This window comes from Carica papaya, chromosome 8 (assembly GCF_054855325.1).
Source record: "Carica papaya isolate Zhongbai chromosome 8, ASM5485532v1, whole genome shotgun sequence".
NCBI lineage: Eukaryota > Viridiplantae > Streptophyta > Magnoliopsida > Brassicales > Caricaceae > Carica > Carica papaya.
In genome coordinates, this window is record NC_142316.1 from 27,713,079 (window position 1) to 27,735,499 (window position 22,421).

Sequence of the window (22,421 nt, forward strand, 5' to 3'; positions counted from 1 at the left end):
TTTTCTCTGTTTTTATACTCTTTTTTTCAGTGTTCTTTTTAAATTTTATACCATCTTTAAGCAATTTGAACTTTATTAAACTTAAATGCTGCTATAAAATTAATTAATGACACACAACAAGTAAATAAATGAAAATATTCTACGGGTATTGTAAGGGGGGATAAAACAAGTGCGCGGGGGGGTGCGTACGTCACTCGCTTCTACTTTTCTGATGGTGTTTGGGGCTTCAGCGTTTACCTCAGAGACTAATGTGTACGCTGGGTGCCACGTCAATATAAGACAGCCCATATTTTGCCATATTACGTTTCTCTATTTTCTTTTTCCCTTCCACTTTTTAACTTTTTTATTTTATAAATTAAAAACAAGAAAAGAAAAGAAAAGAAAACATTTATTTTATGAAGACAAACCCAATTCGATTCTCGTGAGAAAATATTTGTTCACCAAGAAAATGAGATTATTAGCATAATTATATAGTTTAATATTGTTTTCGATAATTAAGATTTTATTATCGTTACGAAGATTAATGTTATTTTTAAGCAAAATATTTTGCTAATTCTATATATTTTAACGAAATTATACAAAGGACAAACATGAGAGAGACAAGTAGAACATTTGTCTTATAGCTGTCATCTGGTAACATCTTTCAATTGTTCTTTTCAAATTTTAAATATATATTTTTTTCAATTGAAAGAAATAAAAAAATAAAAACAAATATTAGCTACTTTCAGGAGAAATAAATTTAAATTATTTGCTAAATATATTCATTTTTAAAAAATCATATTTATTTTATTAATCTAAAAATTATTGATCTAACATACAAGTAGAGCTTAGAAATACATTTTTGCTGTCTGATTAAAGTATTTTATTTCTTTTGTAAATCTTATATACTTATTATTAAGTTATTGGGAAATATTTCTACCAATATGAGTTTTAGTAAAATATAAAAAAAAAAATAAAAAAAATTCAGATAATTATTTATATTTATTTTTTAACTAAAAAATGCATCTTAGAATTAAGTACAATAAAATTATTTTATTTTCTAATAATAAAATAGTAAATTAATATATAGAATAAACTTTTTAAAAAAAAAAAAAAAAACAAAAAAACAAAATTGGTGTTTTTGAAATAAAGGGACAGTTGCTATTAAAGCACATATATTTTTCTGTCATGCTTTCTGCGATCTTGTTTTGCTCGGTTCTATAGTACACTGGGGTACTGCCACGTGTACAGCCCGATGTCTTCCACGTCATATATATATATATATATATTTTCGTATATATTTGTTTTTGGGGTGAGTGGATACACATCAACCTCGTATAGTTGGTATGAATGTTGAGTGTTTGACCAATCCACGCCAAGACAAATCTCCACTCACCCTTCAAACTTAATTTCACCGGACAACCCACTCTTTCCATTTCATATAGTGTGTGTGTGTGTGTATATACACGCACATACATACACACACACACACACACACAACCCTTTTCAATTATCCTTCCATGCAATTTATGAGAATATCAAATTTGGGCCCTTTTCCTTCAACATAAATTTTTGGGTCCTTTTTCCTATTTTTTTAACATCTAGTAACAAAAATATATTTCTAAATATTTTTATAAGAATTTTATGGAAATTTGTAAATAAAATTAGTTTATATGATCTTAAATAGGAGTATAGATAACAAATAATCAATATATCGTTGATAATTATCATTAATTCTACGTATATAATGGGTATAAATTATGCACTTTTTATATTTGTGCGCAGAAGTCAGTCTAGAAAAAAAAAAAAAAAAAATTTGTAAATTTCAATAATACATCATTGGATTCTTTTAAGATATTATTGAACATGTTGGTTGCAACTTACACCGCCATGGAACATCAGATTATGTAATATATGTATACACATACAATAACCGACAAATATACTGGGTTAAATAGTTCATTAATTATGATTAATTTTTAAATTAAAGCCCATATCTCCCTAATCACCGTACGGCATTTCATTAACGGGATTCTTTGTCCTTTTCTCGAGTATTATGTTTTACTTTCAACGCTTCCCCAAGTGCATTATTTTTTTAACCAATGTATTTTTAGCTTTAGATAATGGTATTGTTGTGTAATCTAAAATAAATTATATACCATAATTTTATATAAATTAGGATTAGTTAATATTAATTTGTATGTTATAAAAAAAAAAAAAAAATTAGTTGTTTGACCGGGAACGGGCAATGACCGGTTAACGGTCAAAGATTTGGCAATGCGTGCGGGGTGGAGGAGTGGGCTTTTTATGGAATCAAGGCCACACGGTTGGCCACTTGGTCCCATCTCCTACGATTATAATAATTGCTTCCAAACCCCATAAAAAAAAAAAAAGGTAAATTAAACTATTAACAACACACTTTGAATATATATATATATATATATGCACACACACCATGAGGACGGTAGCCTCATTTTCTTTTCTATTTTAAATTAAAATTTTGTGATAGTTTATAATCTTAAAATTTCAATAGGAACAAAACTATTCTATGGTCTGATTGTAAAATTTCAAAGTAATGAACTATTTCAAAATAAATTATGAAAATCTTCTAATTTGTTAATCAAACCAAGATATAAAGTGTAAAACTATAATTGATCTAATTTATACACTGTATTATTTTTATTCTTATTCATTGACAAGTTACTAAATCATTTTTATAATCTAAAAAGAAAATTGTAAAATATTTTGGTATTATTAAAAAATAATTATAAATAATATTTTACCAACTCACAAGATTAATTTATAAGGATGTGGGGCAATTTAGGAGGGTGGTTTTGACATTAATGTGTGGTGTAAAGTATAATTTATGATTAATATTTATTATTTAAGACTTAATTACGTTAGAAAAAAAAAATACTGATAATTTTTAAAAAAAAAATTAATGCACAAGCAACTCAAAGACTACAATAGATTGCATGAGGAATGATTTAAAGGCGGTTGTTGAGAATTGATATCAGCAACAGGAGATGAGCTGGTAGAAAGTGATCCTTACCCTATTGCATGGAAAATGTCAAATTATTATTATCATTATTTTTTAATATTTCCTCATATATGAAATTTTTTATTATAAGTAGAAATATAATACTAGAATTTGGGTTCCATTGTAACTCAACCGATTGATTCTAATATATACATATATTTTGTATATCAATGTACTTTTTATATTATATCTTACCCTATTAAATTGAATTGTTTAAAAAATTTATTAAAATTAATTACTGATATTATTGATAGTATTATAAATTTGACTAATAAAATTAATACATAATATGTTTTCACTTGTCAAACATCAAACAAGTGTTTATTCTGACTCAAACAAGTTTTAAATACACATACATATAAATCTTCTTGACCAACCTAAAAACATAATACAAACCCACAAACTTTGTATTCATTTATAATTCATCCTTGCTTGGTTGCCTTTTTTTATTATCATTATGCAACTTGATAGGATAGGATGCCTCCATGGCTATTCCACATTTACCTCCTCCTTCTTTAATATCTCGTTCCATTCTTATGTAACCTTTTTCTCCCCATTCAATTCCCCAAGAGTTCCTCACTAACCAGTATTTAGTTCCATCTGAGGTTGACCCATATCCCACGAGTGTTACTCCATGATTTAATTCTGTTCCACACTTACCAGTGAAGACTCCCTGCAAATTTGTTACCAACACTTATTTTATGCAAATGAATTTCTTTATAATTTTTTTTAGCGACCTATTTCATACCTCAGCATAAAATTGAAAATCCTTGCCACCAGCATCTATAGCAACTGAAATAGGTTGGTTGACAACAGCTTTCAAGAGAGCTTTCTCATCATTTTCAGGAACCATTTCGTAACCATCTATGACGATCATTGGAGCATTCATCTACAAATTGGTAAGAACCATGTTATTTATACCGAATTGTACGTTATTTATTTACCGGTCAGTATTACCTTTGATATTTGACACTTTTCGTCTTTGCCTCTGTAAGGATAATTTTTTTCAGTTGTTAATCCATCACTTTTCTCTAAGTACTTGAATGCATCTTCCATTAATCCTCCATCGCAACCATGGTTTTCTTTATTGCAATCAATCAATTCTTGCTCGGATAAGCTGATCAATTCTCCCGTTTTGATTTGGTTGATACCTTCTACTGAAGCTACTGTTGAAAACGCCCAACAACTACCTATAACATAATTATTTTTTAATGAATTTTCTACTTATAATACACAAATAAAAATATGAAATTTATAAATATTGATAAAGTAGAAATTTAAAGAGTGATGAAATACTTACCACATCTGCCTTGGTTCTTGATAGGAGCAACTGCTCCTTTTTTTCTCCAATCGACAAAAGAAGGAAAATCCTCAGTCTTCTCATGGATAAAGCCAGTAGAGCGCCTAGGACCATGGAGCATCCTATAGTGACTGACCTTTGAGCCGCCATAGCTATTTAAGAACTCATAGTTGGTCATGTCTGCATAAGCATTTAGTTTAAGCTTATAGGGTTTATCCATCTGATTCACCTTGTGAATATGCTTTAAGTTCTCCTTGAACACACTGAATCGCTTTTTCTTTTCCTCTAAATCACGAGAAACTGTGTGATGGCTCCGCCATTTCTCATACAAGTTCCACAGACTCTCTTCTGATGCCAAGTCGCTCTCCTGGTAATCGAAACTATTGGTGAAGCCGATTACCAAAAATAAAGAAAGTGTCACAAACACAACTTTATAAATATTCATAACTGTAATAGTCACGAAAATACAGAATTGTTTCTAAGAAAAAAAAAAAAAAACAGGAAATTATGGGGGAGAGTGAAAGCTGTTTGATTTGTTTTAGAAATGCAAATATGTCCTTATATAGTGCAGTAGTAGATAGTTCATGATTCTAGCTTTTTAGCTTTAAGCATGAATCAAGGTAAAGACGATTGTTCTTTTAGAACGTAATGCAGCTATTTTTAGGGTTGTTTTTGTACATTTTGTGCTGAGCTATATGCGTGCATGCTTAACATGCCATCCTTTTTTTTTTCCTTTTTCCATTTTTTTGACCTTTTTATAGAAGGAGACGAGTTGATTATGTTGTATAGATGGTTTTGAACAGCATGTCACTTGCAAGTTCAGGTCTGCTTAAAACGGTCTTGTCTTTTTTTGGTTCTCAAAGTGATTATCCTTTAAAAAGTAGCTAAACACTTTACACATTTCTTGATATAATTGTGGCAGACAACTGTTGATTTTACATGTCTAGCATAAAAAATTCATCTTGTAACTAGTAGTTAAAATCCATGGTTCCAGAAAGATAAGCTATTTGATTCAAGTCCTTTATTTATCCTTTGCCCTTATCTACCTGTAGAAGCTGTAATCAATGGAAAACCTCTTCGGCCCAGAAAAAAACAAAAAGCTAAAAAGCTGTTCAACTCATTAACATATAAATATCATTATGTACAACCCATTCACGCATAAATTCACCTCATACTCAACAAGCTGAAGCATTTTTCTTCACTGAACCAACCACCTAATCTTGGCGTTTGGGGTAGTAGAAAATAGAGTTTCCATGATCGGTTTTAGTTTAGGACCTTCAACCTCTTCAACTTCTTTATGCTCATAATTTGCCTATCAGGACAAACAAATGGAATGACAAGATGGGATATGGAAGAAAACAGACGCTCCTGCAAGGAAAATTTTTACACCGTAAAGTAACAGTATAGGCATATTACGCCCTTAACTCTGCTTGCCAATACATGTTCGCCAAAACTCACAAAGGAAAGATTAACTCAACAATGAACTCAATCATTTGCATACAAGGGCTTGAAAGCAAGCCCATGATGAAACATTGCCATAGTTTTTCACTTCCGTATACAAGGTAGTGTAGCCTTTCAACATCCATCCAGTTTACTCCCATTTAGTAGCCTCACCATAAAACTTGTAACTTTTTCAGGAGATAAAGACTAAAATTAGTTCCGGAAAGCAGTTAAATGCATAAACATTGAATACATAGTTCCCATATTCTAGATCTAGCTTTTTGCTCGGGTGAAGCGTGTTCATTCCTTATGGGCATAATTCTGCTTGGTAACGAAATAAAACCAGTGAATGCAATTGAACCATATTCCCAAACATGCTAAATTCACTCCATACCTTTTTTCTTTCCTTGTAAGGAGTAACGTTAAGAGGCACCACCCATTTAGAAAAGATTTTAAGAAAAGCCTTAAACCACATTGTCATTAGGTTTTCCCCAAATCCACACCATCAACAATGGGATGCTGTATCAACAAAATGGTCAAATACCTAGAACTAATGATCTCTAATGCTACTGAAAAAACAGCGAATGCCCTCAAACACTCTCTAGTTATTTTCTTTCAGGATTGACTTACAAAAATGACCGTGAGAATCAAGATATAAGAAATTTTTTGTTAGCTATAAACGCATTAATTCCCGACCATACAGAAGGTTGCTGTACAACCTACTGAACCAACACCAAAGACAAGTTAACAGGGCCTGTCCTTCCCCTGTCTTGCCTTCTAATTAGAGAAGACTAGCCTCATGTCAAAAGAAACTAAATAAATGCTTAACTTTCAAATCCAAATTACAGATATTTCTTCAAGATCAATTAAATATCATAATCTGAAGTCAGAAATATTAAGGAAAAACTAAAACCAGGAATGTAAAGGCAAGCATCTCAAAGTTAATCATACTGCCTTCTCAACATCATACCACAAATGAGTTGAGTTGATTTCCTTACATAAAGATTGATGGTAACCTCTCTCAACGTCATACCGAATTTGGTAGCGAGGATTTACATGCTCATACATAAACCCATAGAATTTGTAGACAAGCAGTATTCATCCATGAGGAAAAAGTGCTTGAATCATTCCCCTAAGCTACAGAATACAAGACAAGAATATGAAGAAACTTCAAATGTAACTTACAGTCTCCATAATGCAGAGCTAACCCAATAAAGCAGAAGGAAACATTAACATGACGTTCAGGGAAATCATCGTCTGATATGCAGCAGCTTTATGTGCTTTCTTATGAGGACTTTCTTGAGTCCAAAACGTTAATAATTCAAGGTGAAATAAACAAAAAACCATAATAGCAAGTACAAAGAGCAATTGCAATTAGATAAACAAAACTATGCAAGAGAATCTTTTTCCTTAGCTTGCTGAAGCAACTGTTCTCTAACTCTCCTGATCTCCGCTTCCTTCTCCATTCGTTCTTTCTATTACTTCAACATAAACAACGAGAAAGAAATCATTTTAACAACAATACATGCAAAAGAGACAAATTATAACAAAAAGAGAAAGCAGAACAACGCATTTGTCATCACAATGCGCATGGAACATACCAAACCACATGGTTCAGTTATGCAACTAATAACATCACATAAGTTCAATAATCTAGCACGAGAATTATCATAAACACCCAACAAATCAAGGTTGAACATCAAGTATATTAGGCGTTTCAGAGATCAATTTGGTGATTCGCTGTTGGAGTAATTAAATAATCATCAAGTACATTAGGCGTACGGTATAAACAGATTAAAATTCAATAACCTAGGGTTTTCACGCCTAAATCGATGACTAAGAATAGGGAGTACAAGAGGAATTAGAAAACTTAAGCCGTTACATAAAAGAACATTAGGAGGGAAAGAAAGTATTGAAAAGAAAATTGGACCTTTTCGTCTTGATGAAGAGCGATCCAGACGTGGACCTTCTCCATCGATTGCCAGAATATGAAGGCTCCAAATGTCATAGCGAAATATGTTGCTACTCTCACCATTTTATTTTCCTCGGTTACCTCTCTATGTCTCTGCTCTTGACAGCTTCACAAAATTAAGCTTACAGGAGAACAACCGATAGATCGGGTTTGAGACGAAGAGACAGAGGCTGGGGATAGAGGAGGAGGAAGTCTCTGAGAAATGTTACAGTGAGAGTCAGGTGGATGACAAGATACTGCAGCTACCTTGAAATGGGCTTTTTTCTGGCCCAAATATTACCAAGGCCCAAAATGACCATTAAATTTGTTTGACATCTTAATTTATTTGTCCAATTAGTTATTTGTCCAATAACTTTATAATAAAAATATTTTTAACATATGATACTAAATAATTCTTTATTTTTTGATGGTTTCCCCCCCCCCCCCCCCATGATGTAATAAATCATATTCTTAAATTAAAAATGATGGCAATGGGTCAATATTCCTATTTTTTAGTGTTAAAAATTATAATATTTTATTTTATTTGTTGATGTAATTTGAATATCTATTTAATTAATATTATAAATATTTTGGTCATATTAAAAATCAGTTGACATTGGTTTAGAAAAACTTTAGTATTTTTAGTGTATTAGGATTTACAACTTTCATTAGTAAATTTTTTTTCAAAAAGTACATATTTTTGCCAAAACATGTAAAATTTTCTGTTTTTTTTTTTTCTGTCTTTTACTATTTACTTTGTAATATTATGTGCCGTATCCAAAACTATTTTTTCTTAACATTATTCATATTTATATTATCTATAGTGTATTTTATTCATTAATTTTAAAATAAAAATTAATATATTTTAACTAATAACATGCTAATACATGACCTACACAAAACTATCTAACCAGAAAACTTACCTCAATCAATTAATACCTACGATTTTAAATTGTCAAGAAATGTAATTCAATCGTTGTCTCTTTCCAAGCAGCGAAGTTTAATTATTTTGATCAGTCACTTTACGGCTCAAATTAAATATAAATTAACCCAAGATATTTATGCGGTAATATTTAACCATTAATTAAAGCTATTTTGTTTGCTTGACCCATTCCAATTTCTCTTTTTTATACATTTTTTTTTGACTTACTGTTCATTCCTATGCTTCCTGCCATCAAACAATGAATATTCAATTAATTAAGCTTAAAATTATTACATAAGATTTTGCAACTTGTATAGCTTACAATAATTATTTGTAAAAATATCATTAAGTAAAGTCGTTTGAGATTTTCGATTACCTGGATCTGTTGAATATTAATCAAATATCTATGCTCAAAACTTTAATTCACTATATGTAGTTGGTCAATTAATGTAAAGTGCAAATTAAAAAAAAAATTAGATCGTAATCTTTAATGAAAGTGATATAACATGTTATAGAGAGCCTAACGCTCTATCGTGGTGTCAATTTAATCATAAAGTATTATTTTATTAAGATTATTTTTAAAATTAAAATTGATACTAATTTTAATATAATAAAAAATAAACTTAAAAAAAAAAAAAAGAGCACACAAAAGTAGTGTGGTGCTCAAATCAAAAGTATCTATAAAAAGATTCATTCAATTATTTTTAAAATTCCAAACAAATACAACTCATATAAAATACTATTAATAAAATTAATTTTCTTATCAATATGTATATACATATACACAATAGTAATAACTATATTATAGTTTTCTTATTATTAATTGACTCCAAAGCAACAACTTCAACATATATTATTTTTGCAACGTAATATTTATTAGATAAAATTTTGAATATATATATGTAATACCCAAAAATAATTTTAATGTAATTTAAAATTAATTTATACATATAATTTTTATTTTTTATTTTTAAATTTTAATGTAGTGTAAAAATGAAGAAAATTTGATGGGAAATGAAATTGAAAACAATTTTAGAAAAAAATAGGTAAAAATTTGAGTTATGATGGTATTTTTGAAAAAAAAAAACAGAAACTGGGGGTCAAAATATAGTTTTAAAAACTTATGCCACGTAGGATGCCTGGTCAGCAACTCTGACGAACCAGAACGCGCTGCGTAGCGGACGCTGACGCGGTGCCATGCGGGCGATCCGCGTACCCGCGATCGAACGGCCCATATCCGTTCCCGCGCGCACGGACGGCCTGGATGCGTTCCCTCCCCAAACGCAATTAGATGGCCAGATTTAAACGGGATCAATAATACATATCTTATTCCTATTTAAATACGATCGAAAGGCCCAGATTAGATCGTAATGGATGATCCAGATTTATTCCTTATTTAATCGTGATCGGACGATCCAGATCAAACGCGATGGACGACCCAGATAAAAAAAGAACGAGTATAAATAACCACTTTCATACCAAATCCTAACCCTAGCCGCCAAACTCCCCTCGCCAGAGAAGAAGATCTAGTCGTCAGGAAGGAAGCTGCCGCCACCCGCCGCCGCACCGGAGCCCTTTACGACCACCAAAAGAGATAAAAAAAAAAAACACCCCTACGGCCAAGTTGGAGCAAAAAGACTGGCGGATTGGCTGAAAACTACGGGCGAATTCTGGCGGCGCTATCGCGAAGAATTTCACAAAATGCCTTCGATGAGATCCTTCCCGATTTCTGTTATGCGTAATTGTTTTACCATTGTGATCACCGTTTCCTTCTCTACAGGTTGACCAGAGCAAAACATCCAACCGCAATGTGAGCCAGAGGAGCCGCCGCACCAGAGAGCCCAGCCGCCGGTGAGTTTTGATTTTTTGTGTTTTTCGGCCGATCGAGACACCTTAACGTATTTTTTCACTGGGATTGATGCAAAATCGGTCGAAAATAGCCGACCTGAGGTGGACCACTACTACGGGCGGCAGTGCGGTCACCGGAGCACGACAGAGCCGCCGTGTTGGAATTACAGAATTGGCCAAAAATGAATCCTGAGACTGATTTTGGATTTTTAGGATATTTATAGATACTTATAGTGCGTTTTAATTCCCGAAGAAAAATTCAGAGAACCGGGGGACCGCTAGTAAGCGCAGTTAATAGTTTAGTTTTTCGAGGATCAAATTGAGTAATAATCTCTCATTATATACTCTGTTATAGAACTGAAGTCAAATTAACAATAATACGGTATTTTGTACAATTTAAAAAATATTTATAATTAGTTACGGGTTACTAATAGAGCAGGATAGTATTTCATTGATCGATTTTATAATTTTGAATGCATTTATTATTTGATTTATGTGATTACCATTAAATTAGAAAATGGAGACTAAAAAAAACGAAAAAATTGTGTGATTAAATGAATGGATGAAACAATAGCCTTAATAGATATTTTAAGAGATTGTGGACGAACCGAGTACAATAAGAAATCCTACCATGAAAGTTGTCTCATATCGGACGGGGTATCGAGACTTGGTAATTTGGTGCTCATACCGGACATGGTATAGGGATGGCCCATTTCACCCTCATATCAGACGGAGTATGGAGACGACCCGTTAATTGAGAATGTTAAAGAAAAGGGTTCACGTGTAGTGGAGACATCCATATGAACCCCAATGGATAGCAGCAAGCTGATGGAAATAGACAATTGTTGTTTGATTTATTGATTATGGATTTATAATGTGTGCATGTTACTGATTGCATATGAAATAATTATAAGTGCTATGTTATTATCTCTATAGGTTGTTTTTATAAATCTCGCTGCGGTAAGTGGACGGTAAATAGTTTTATTATTAATAAATGCATTTGTTTAATTAAATACTCCATTAGTTGTTTTGATTTTCTACCAACCTTCATTTCTATGTCAGTGAGTAGCGTGATATTCTTACTGAGCTAGTGTAGCTCATTTCTTATTTAACCATTTCAGATTAAGAGGATCAGGATCCAAAGTCCGATCCACAAAAGGGTTGTGAGTAGGATGCTAGTTTCATTTATTTTTCGCTTATTTTTTTATTTTTTTGTATTTCTTTCAAAAGAGTAATTCCCATAACATTATTCGATACTTTAAGTTATTACATAAGGAATGTAAATCTTAACCATTTATTTCACTTATGCGCTTAATTTATAATTTATTTTCTTTAGACATTCCGGAGTCGTTACAGTTAATACTACGTTCCTCGGACTTGTTCCTTACACAAATCCTTAGGAAACACAAAAAATAATGAATTGTCACTCAACCGTTCTTTATGAAATGTAGGTACAGATAGATGAAAAGAGGAAGACCCCCATTAAACCGAGCAGCCCGGGAGGAAATGAGGGAGTTACCTGACCCTCCCCCGCTGCCACAGATTGAGCCACCCCTACAGCGGGAGGATCCCAAGCCATCCCGATATGACCCTGTTCCTCCATAGTACCACCCGACACCACTACAGTATAATCTAGTGTCCCAGATACTATGTCACCCGGCACCACCATAGTACAATTTGGTGCCTCCATCGTATCATCAAGTACCACTACCAGGCCATCCAGTCCATCCTCAGCACAGTCCAGTCCCTCATCCACGGGACCCAGCTCCTCTCATAATGGGCCCAGTCTACATAGAAATGTATAAAAAACTAAATTCATCTACTTTTGCAGGGGGATCCTCATTTAAAGAGGTCGAGTTCTAGTTAGCTGAGATAGAGAATGTCTTCAAGACCCTTGGAGTGATTCTCGAATAGAAGGTCATCCTTGCTGCCTACATGTTAGTAGGAGAAGCAGACCGCTGGTGGCAACTCATGCAGACCACCCTACACTTTCCAGTTACTTGGGAACAATTTCTGACAGCCTTTCATGCAGAGTACCTCCTAGAGTATCTTCGACATCTGAAGGAAATGGAGTTTGCACACTTAGTATAAGGGGACATGACTGTATCAGAATATACTCACAAGTTCCTAGAGATGGGTCGATCTTCTCCTGAGAGTATGATGGATGAAGGGAGAAAGGCTAGAAGGTTCGAGTGGGGTCTCTGTCCTGAGATCAGACAGCAGTTGTTTGTGTTTGTACTCGAGCTCAGTACTTATTCGACTGTTCTGGCCAAGGCACAATTAGCGGAGAAGAGTCTTTGCACATTCCTTCAAGCAGTAGGGAATCTCAGGTCCTCAGCCCCACACCCCGGACCAGCAGTTACTGCACCTGTTCAATAGAACAAGAGACCTAGGCCGATGACTCAGGCTCCTCCTCAAGTTCCAACAGCAGGATGCGACAAGATCTGTCAGCATTGTGGCAAGGATCATGGGGACCAACCTTGGTATCGCTTCAACAACACCTGCTGCATATGTGGTAGCGTCCAATATTATGCAAGGGAGTACCCGAGGAACCAGAACCAGACCAGACCTCTTATCCAGGGTAGGGCTTACAATCTTACTCAGCAGGATGCAGAAGCCAACCCGAATATGGTACAAGGTATGTACACTATCTGTAACCATCTTGCTCATGTCTTGATTGATACTGGTGCATAACATTCATTTGTTTCATATGTTTTTGTATCAAAATTAGATGTATTACCTGAAAAACTTGACTTTGTGTTGTTTGTATATATTCCGGGGAGTAGGACACTACTGGGAGAGGTTGTATACAGATAATGTGTCATAGATATAACATATAGAAAATTGAATATGGACCTAATAGAAATTGACACAGGGGACTTTGATGTAATTTTAGAAATGAACTGGCTAACGGCGTATCACGCCACTGTAAATTATTTTAGTAAGAAAGTTGTATTCAACCCTCCTAATGAGGATCATTTATAAATTAATAAAATCATTTAACATTTGTTCTCCCATGAAAAATTTTCTTATTATCAAGTACTTTAACTCAGATGTTTTCTCTAAGTAGGCAAACCTAAGAAAGAAATTTGTATTAAAGAGATTTCGATTGTCCGAGACTTTTCAGATGTGTTTTCGGATGAACTGTCTGGACTGCCAGTGGATAGAGAAGTCGAATTCACCATATACCTTCAGCCAGACACTCAGCCTATCTCGTTTGCTCCTTACTGCATGAGCCGCATTGAGATGGAGGAACTGGAGAAACAAATCACTAAATTGCCGAACAGTGGATTCATCCAACATAGTGTGTCCCCTTAGGGTGTCGGAGTCACATTTGCAAGAAAATGAGATGAGATGTTGAGGTTATGTATTGATTACAAAGGTCTGAACAGTGTCACGATCAAGAACAATTATCCCCTCTGCAGGATAGATGACCTCTTTGATCAGTTACAGGGTGCCCAGATTTTCTCCAAAATAGACATGCGTTTAGATTACCATCAGGAAAAAATCAAGGCAGAAGACATTCCTAAAATAGTATTTCAAACCAGGTACGGATACTATGAGTTCCTGTTCATGCCATTTGAACTAATCAATGCTCTAGCCATCTTCATGGATTTGATGAACCTAGTGTTTAGACAATTCTTGGGTCAGTTTGTCATTGTGTTTTATCGATGATATCTTGATTTATTCAAAAAGTAGAGAGGAACACACTCACTATCTGACTCATGTTTTGCAGGTTCTTAGAGAAAATAAATTGTATGCAAATTGAGTAAGTGTGAGTTATGGCTTGAGGAGACTATCTTATTGGGACATATCATATCAAAGAATAGAGTGTCAGTGAACCCCAAAAAAGTCGAAGCAGTTCTCGACTGGGAAAAATTGACCTCGATTAAGGAGATCTATAGCTTTCTGAGGATTGCAGGTTATTACCGCATGTTTGTGGAAGAGTTTTCTAATCTAACTGCTCCTCTGACTTGGCTCACAAAGAAGAACATCAAGTTTGAGTGGAACGAAAACTGTGAGAGAAGCTTTTCAGAATTAAATAAACGGCTAACTACCGCACCTGTGTTGGCCTTGTTGAGCGAATCGAGTGGATATACAGTTTACAGTGATGCTTCTTACCTAGGGTTAGGTTGTGTTTTGATGCAGCATGAGAAGGTCATAGTCTATGTGTCTAGGCAGTTGAAGAATCATGAAAAAAAACTATTCCACCAATGACTTAGAACTTGTCGCAATTATCCATACCTTAAAGACTTGGCGCTATTATTTGTATGAGAAGACATTTCAGATCTATAGTGATCATAAGAGCTTGATATACATACTCACTCAAAATGATCTCAACATGCGTAAGAGAAGGTAAATAGAACTCTTTAAGAACTATGATTGTGACATCATGTATCACCCAAGTAAGAGCAACGTAGTAACCGATGCACTCAGTAAAAAAAACACAGGTACATTAGCTCATCTGATGATTTCAGAATATAGACAGATAGGGACCGCACAACAGGTACGGCTTCAGAACCTAAAGAGGGTCACATGTTTGGGCCACCTAACTGTTCAGCCGGAGTTAATTCAGAGAATAATGGAAGCTCAGTCCGCCAATTCTACCCTTGCAGCTCTCAACAAAGATGCAAAACAGGGAGTTAACTCAAAATTTCAAGTCCTTGCCGATAGATTGCTTAAATTTCAGGACAGAGTGTGTATTTTAGGTGATAGTGAGTTGAAATGGGATATCATGACAGGACATCATGACAGTCGCCCGTAACTCAAAGTTTGTCATGTATCCTAAAAGTACTAAGATGTATCAAAGTATGCGATCTCGATTTTGGTAGAACGAGATAAAAAGAAATTTAGCTGACTTTGTTTCTAAGTGTTTTGTATGTTAGTAGATCAAGGCAGAGCATCAACGCCCAAGTGGGCTACTTCAACCATTACCAATTCTGGAGTGGAAGTGGAAACATATCATCATGAATTTAGTGACAGGATTGTTTAAGGCACGCTCAGGACATGATGCCATCTGGGTAATTGTTGACCAGCTTACCAAGTCTTCCCACTTCTTGGCCATCAGGATGACTGATCCCTTGGATAAGTTGGCAAGAATGTACATTCGAAAAATAGGCAGATTACATGAAGTGCCAGTGACAGTAGTGTCCGACAGGGACCCAGGTTCACTTCTCAATTCTGGTTTAGCTTCTAGTAAGCCATGGGAATAAAACTGTCCATTAGTACTGTATTCTACCTTCAGACTGACGGACTGTCAAAAAGGACGATCCGCACTCTTGAGGATATGCTCCGAGCTTGCGTTCATGATTTCGAAGGCTATTGGGATGACCATCTACCCCTGATAGAGTTTGCCTACAACAATAACTACCAAGCAAGTATTAGTATGGCTCCGTACGAGACATTATATGGTCGCCCCATGCAGATCGTTGATCTGTTAAGAAAAAGTGGGTGATAGAAAACTGTCGGCCTAGACCTTGTAGATGAGACTATAGCCAAAGTAGTTAAAATCAGGAAGAACATTCAGACGGCTTAAAGTAGACAGAAGAGTTATGTGGACATCCGGAGGAGGGATTTGAAATTTGAGAAAGACAATCGAGTTTTTCTTAAGGTCACTCATTTCAAAGAAATCAGTAGGTTTGACAAGAGGGGAAAACTAAGCCTCTGATTTATTGGACCATTCGGGATCTTAAACAGAATTGGTACCGCCGTCTATAGACTGACACTGCCTCTAGAGCTTTTTAGGGTCCATAATGTGTTTCATGTGTCCATGTTATGCAAGTACAACCTGAACCCCTCTTATGTCTTGGCCCACGAGTCTCTTTCATTTCAGGAGGATCTGTCCTACGAAAAAGTACTGGTCGGTATTGTGGACCGAAAGAGCAGATTACTCCGCAATCGGAAAATTCCCTTTATTAAGTTCCTATGGCAGAATAACACACCGAGAGAGGCCATATGAGAGCTAGAATTAGACTTCAGAGTCCAATATCTCTAGCTGTTTGATTGAGAGGCAGAAAGATAAATTTGCGGGATCAAATTTCTTTTAAGGGAGGAGAGTTGTAACAGCCAAATTTAATTATAATGTAATTTAAAATTAATTTATAAATATAATTTTTTATTTTTATTTTATTTTAGTGTAAAAATAAAGAAAATTTAATGGGGATGAAATTGAAAATAATTTTGAAAAAAAAGAGTGAAAAAATGGGTTTTAAAGATATTTTTGAAAGAAAAATCGAAAACTGATGGTCAAAATATAATTTAAAAAACTTATACCATGTAAGATGCTCGGTCAGCTGTCTCGACGAACCAGAATGCACCGTGTGGCAACGGATGCTGACGCGGTGCCACGCAGGAGGCTATGCGGGTGATCTGCGTGCCCGCAATCGAATGATTCAGATTCGTTCCCACGCGCACGGACGGCCAAACTTAAACGCGATCAACGGTCCAAATCTGCTTCTTATTTAAATGCGATCGGACGGCTCAGATTAGATCATGATGGACGGTCCAGATTTACTCTCTATTTAATCACGATCGGAAGGTCCACATCAAACGCGATGGATGGCTCAGATCAAAAGGGGACGAGTATAAATAACTCAATTGACATCAAACCCTAGCCCTAGCCGCTAGACCCCCCTCATCGGGAAAGAAGATCCAGCTGTCGGGAAGGAGGCCGCCACCACTCGCCGCCGCGACGGAGCCCTTTCCGACTGCCAAAAGATGTAAAAAAAATTTTTTTTGCTCGGAATTCAATTTTAAACACCCCCATAGCCAAATCATAGCAAAAAGACCAACAGATTGGCTGAAAATCGCGAGCAAAGCCCGGCGCCGTCGCCGCAGAAAATTTCACAAAATGCCTCCTATGAGGCCCTTTCCGATTCTCGTTCTGCATAATTTTTCCATCATTGTGATCACCGTTTCCTTCTCTACAGGTTGATAAGAGCAAAACATCTAATTGCAACGTGAGTTGGAGGAGCCGCCGCACTAGAGAGCTAGGCCACCGGTGAGTTTCAATTTTTTGTATTTTTTCGGCCAATCAAGTCCCTTTAACGTATTTTCTTGTAAGGATTGATGGAAAATTGGCTGAAAACAACTGACCTGAGGCAGACCGCCGTCGGAGCACGATGGAGCTGCCGTGTCAGAATTTCAGAATTGGCCAAAAATGGGTTCTGAGACTGATTTTGGATTTTGGGACATTTGTAGGTACTTATAACGTGTTTTAATCCCTAAAGAAAAATTCAGGGAACCTGGAGACCGCTAGTACATGCAGTCAACAGTTTAACTTTTCGGACATCAAATTGAGTAAGAATCTCTCAAACTATTCTCTGTTATGAAATTGAAATCAAATTAATAATAATACGGTATTTTGTACAATTTAAAAAATATTTATAATTAATTACAGGTTACTAATGAAGGCAGAACTGAGAATTATCTATTGTTGATTCTGTTGAATTATTTTACAGTTAATTGCAGGATAATATTTTATTGATCGATTTTATAGTTTTAATGCATGTATAGTTTGATTTATGTGATTACCATTGAATTGAAAAATAAAGACTAAAGAAAAACGAAAAATTGTGTGATTAAGTATATGGATAAAACGACAGTCTTACTAGATATCCTTAGAGATGGTGGACGGACTGGGTACAATAAAAAGCCCTACTGTGAACGTTTTCTCATACCGGACGGGGTATCAAGACTTGGTAATTTGACACTCATATCGAACAGGGTATGGGGACGACCTATTTCACCCTTATACCGGACTAGGTATTGAGGTTTAGTAATTTGACGTTCATACCGAACGGGGTATGGGGACAACCCATTAATTGAGAATGTTAAAGGAAAGGGTTCATGTGTAGCAAAAATATCCATACGAACCCCCATGGATATCAGCCGGCTGATGGAAATGGACAGTTGTTATTTGATTTATTGAATATGGATTTATAATGTGTGCATGTTACCGATTGCATATGAAATCATGATAAGTGCTATGTTATTGTCTCTATAGGTTATTTTTATAAATCTCGCTGCGGTAAGTGGACGGTAAATAGTTTTATTATTAATAAACACATTTGTTTAATTAAGTGCTACATTAGTTGTTTTAATATTCTATCAATCTTAATTTCTGTGTCGTTGAGTAATGTAATATTCTTATTGGGGTAGTATAGCTCATTTCTTATTTAACAATTTTAGATCAAGAAAAGCAGGATTCAGAACTCGATCCACAAGAGAGTTGCAAGTAGGATGCTAATTTTATTTATTTATTTGTATTTTTTTTAAAAGAGTAATTTTTATAATAATATTCGGTACTTTAAGTTATTATGTAAGGAATATAAACTTTAATCATTTATTTTGCTTATGCACTTAATTTATAATTTATTTTATTTGTATATTCCGGGGTCGTTACAATATAAATTAATTGGTTTTAACATCCTAAAGACTAACAAATTTACAAGAAATGGCTTAGAAATAGAATGATTTTTAAAGAAACAATAACAGTTCTTAACATTTTAAAATATAATAACAATTTTATTTAACATGAATAAGGAGAAAGAATTAAATAATTATTGCAAATACTTTATTTTTTTAATACACGTCAGTATCACTTGTGAAGTTTATAAAATAAATTAGTTGCTGATATTTAATTTATTAGAGTCGATTCTTAATTAATTATTATAATATGATATTAACAAAAATCAAGGGAAACAAAGATTTGGTGATTAGTCTAATAATATGATTTGATCAATTAAAAAGACTTTCAATTTTTTTTTTGGCTCCTTGGCTTCTTCTATTTTGTTTTAGTTTCTAGGGATTATAATTAGGTTGCTTAATTTTTAATTAAAGATAATATTTTACAATCTGATAATTTATAAAAAGCAGACTCTTATTTTTTTCTTGTCCTTCATCGATATTTTCTAAATTGCTTTCTAAGATGTGATACTTCATTTGAGACTGGAAGGGGGGAAATTAAAAAAAGATTTTAATTTAAATTGAGCTGATTCATTAGGTTTAGTGGATCATACTTCATAATGAACCAATTAAAACGTGGGCGAAATCCATAGGGGATAAGGAGAGTCGCAACTAACAGGACACGACCATGTTCATGTTCTACTGACTGCACCCTATCCCCATCACAGACCCACAATGTTTTGACTAAAGGTTTTGCTTCTACTGTTTTCAATGAAACAATTATTAATTTCATGTTTAAATATTAATTAGGGAAAATTTAGTCATAAATTTGATGGGTTTAGGAAATAATGCTGCAATAAATCAAACAGGAAATTGAAAAAAGTTAGTGAAACAGTTCTTAAAGTTTGCTTTTTCTATTTAACTGAACGGATGTGGTATTTTCTTCTTTCTTTTTTTTTTAATTAAAAAATAATAATAATAATAATAAGATATGGGTCCCACTTAGGATATGTTTTTATATGTATTTTTGTTTTAAAATTATTTTTTATTGTATTAAAATTTGTATCTAATGTATAAAACGTATGAATTTCTAGTTGACAAAAAAAGAAGGTACCTACTATGTTCCCTCGATAATTCATCAAAAATCGTATAATACGACACCGAATTAAAACCCAAATCCCAACTGGCCGTATTAAGAAAAAAACCCCTCCACGCGTATTAGTCGTAGCCAGCCGTACTCAACTGCTATATACGACAACCTGGTCCACTCTTCCACTCACTAATTTACCAAAATGCCCTCTTCACCCAAACAGCCGCAACCGAGAAACTTTTTACCACCCTATCTCCTCCTCCCCCTTCTCAACTTTCATGTCCCCTCCCTGCTCCTCTTCATTGATATATATTATATATATATATATATCCTCCGACAAATCGTACCATCCCCTTTTTTCTCCATGTGGTCCCCTCCCTTTCTTTCTATATACTTCTCCCAGTCTTCACCGCTAATTTGCTTATAGCTTCTTCTCTTCCTTTCCTCCCATAGCTGTATCCATCTCTCTGCAACATCCAAAATTTAGCTGCCAACATGAAGCTCCCATCATGGATACTCACCTGCTCCAACCCTAGCGATGCCTCAACCACTCCGTTTCCCAAACATCTTCCCCACTCTTCTCCCGGTCCGGCATCATCATCTTCTTCAACTTCTTCCAGCGACACTAGTTGCAGTAGCCTCCAATCCAACCTTTCTCTCCAGACTCTTCCCTCTGTCCCTTCTCTTCAAAACATCTTCCCCGACCCAGCACAACTCTCCGTTTCTCATCTCTGCCTCACCTCTCTCCACCCTCGACCCAAGCTTCCCATCACCTGCCTAACTATCCACGCTAATTTCCTCTACGCGGCTTCCGCCCACGAAATCAACGTCTACGATCCAACCTCTTGCCATCATCTCGATGCAATCAACGCCCAAGATTCCTCCTCCGGCTCTGTAAAAGCAGTCGCTTTCTGCAACGGCAAGATTTTCACTGCTCACCAGGACTGCAAGATCCGAGTCTGGCAGATGTCTTTCGCTACGAAACGCCACAGGCTGTTAACGACTCTTCCCACTGTTAACGACCGTTTGCGCCGTTTCATACTTCCTAAGAACTACGTCCACGTCCGCCGCCACAAGAAACAGCTCTGGATCGAGCATGCAGATGCCGTCACGGCGCTAGCAGTTAATAACGGTTTGATTTACTCCGTTTCATGGGACAAAAGCTTAAAAATATGGCGGGCATCTGATCTCCGTTGTTTAGAGTCTGTTAAAGCACACGATGACGCCATAAACGCTGTCGCCGTCTCCGCTGAAGGCGTTGTTTACACTGGATCCGCTGATCGGAGAATCCGGGTATGGGCCAAGCCGTTTAGCGAGAATCGCCACGCCTTAGTAGCGAGTTTGGAGAAACATAAATCAGCAGTCAATGCGCTTGCCTTAAACGACGACGGATCGGTGCTGTTCTCCGGCGCATGTGACCGTTCGATCTTGGTTTGGGAAAGAGAAGACAGCGCTAATCACATGGCCGTGACGGGGGCACTGCGAGGTCACGATAAGGCGATATTAAGCTTGGTCAACGTCTCTGATATACTCCTGAGTGGGTCATCAGATTGTACGGTGAGGATATGGCAACGCGGAATAGAAGGGAAGTACTGTTGCTTGGCAGTTTTGGAGGGTCACCAGAGGCCAGTGAGGTCGTTGGCGGCAGTTAGAAGAGGAGAGTCAAACGGTGTGGTTTCAGTGATGAGTGGAAGTCTGGATGGTGAGATTAAGGTATGGGAGGTCTCGGTTTCGAAACCTGAGAGTCCCTTGTCAAAACATGTATTAAAATGGAGGCAATAAAGATAATAGAAAGTGGGTTTTAAGGATTTGGGATCGTTGGATATGATTTTTTGATGTTTTGCCTACCACTTGTTTATTAATTCGTTGTCTCTAGTTGATTAAAGGATTGTTTGGCACGAAATTTCGTCCAAGTCATCGGGTAGGCGAAATTGCTTTGCCATTAAACTTTTTTGTTTATTGTGTACATTTCGTATGTATTCATTCCAAATGTGGTGCATTTTAGCACCTGCATATACATGATTATGACTACAATTATAATAATTCTTTAGCTGAGTTTTAATTCATTGGGTCTTCTCTCTTTGTTTAGTCTATCTTTTGTCTTATTCAGCAGCTGGGGTGTACAACGTATAATGATAATTGGTGCTAAAAATTATAAAAGACTTAAACCGATATTATTATTGTAATTAACGGCCAATTAAGTAAATGTCATATATAATATTGTTTATACGGCGAGGCAAATTGAATTATATAGTCTGTGAAGGATACAAACAGAAGAGACAAGTTGAGTGATAAAATACATTTTTTAGCAGAGCCAAACAAATTAATTAATAAGTGGGCTAAAAGCCCATACCCTAGCTTCTACAGCTTTTACCTAAATTCAATTTTCAATTTAATTAGCTAAGCTAATCATTTTAACCTACTTATAAGTACTCTAGATATATT

The 22,421-nt window shown here is 35.2% G+C and overlaps 3 protein-coding genes across 5 annotated transcripts; 1 reads left to right on the forward strand and 2 right to left on the reverse strand.

The window, feature by feature from the left end:
• Positions 1 to 3,264: 3,264 nt before the first annotated feature.
• On the reverse strand, positions 3,265 to 6,528 carry LOC110817071 (vignain-like). Of its 3 annotated transcripts, none has more exons than XM_088209533.1 (5): positions 5,488 to 6,528; positions 4,320 to 4,686; positions 3,977 to 4,209; positions 3,768 to 3,908; positions 3,268 to 3,692 (listed from the first exon to the last, which is right to left on the reverse strand). In XM_088209533.1, the coding sequence occupies exons 1-5, from the start codon at positions 5,509 to 5,511 to the stop codon at positions 3,435 to 3,437; spliced, it is 1,023 nt and encodes a 340-aa protein (XP_088065659.1). In that variant the 5' UTR covers positions 5,512 to 6,528; the 3' UTR covers positions 3,268 to 3,434. The 3 variants fall into 3 exon arrangements, with proteins under 3 accessions (XP_021901158.2, XP_088065659.1, XP_088065660.1); XM_088209534.1 differs by having other exon boundaries at positions 4,320 to 4,699; XM_022045466.2 differs by having other exon boundaries at positions 3,265 to 3,692; positions 4,320 to 6,528.
• A 328-nt stretch (positions 6,529 to 6,856) lies between these two features.
• Positions 6,857 to 7,944, reverse strand: LOC110817146 (uncharacterized). The gene is made up of 2 exons (XM_022045567.2): positions 7,690 to 7,944; positions 6,857 to 7,234 (listed from the first exon to the last, which is right to left on the reverse strand). The coding sequence occupies exons 1-2, from the start codon at positions 7,792 to 7,794 to the stop codon at positions 7,148 to 7,150; spliced, it is 192 nt and encodes a 63-aa protein (XP_021901259.1). The 5' UTR covers positions 7,795 to 7,944; the 3' UTR covers positions 6,857 to 7,147.
• A 12,415-nt stretch (positions 7,945 to 20,359) lies between these two features.
• Positions 20,360 to 22,042, forward strand: LOC110817224 (Transducin/WD40 repeat-like superfamily protein). The gene has a single exon (XM_022045670.2). The coding sequence runs from the start codon at positions 20,472 to 20,474 to the stop codon at positions 21,756 to 21,758; it is 1,287 nt and encodes a 428-aa protein (XP_021901362.1). The 5' UTR covers positions 20,360 to 20,471; the 3' UTR covers positions 21,759 to 22,042.
• The last annotated feature ends 379 nt before the right edge of the window (positions 22,043 to 22,421 follow it).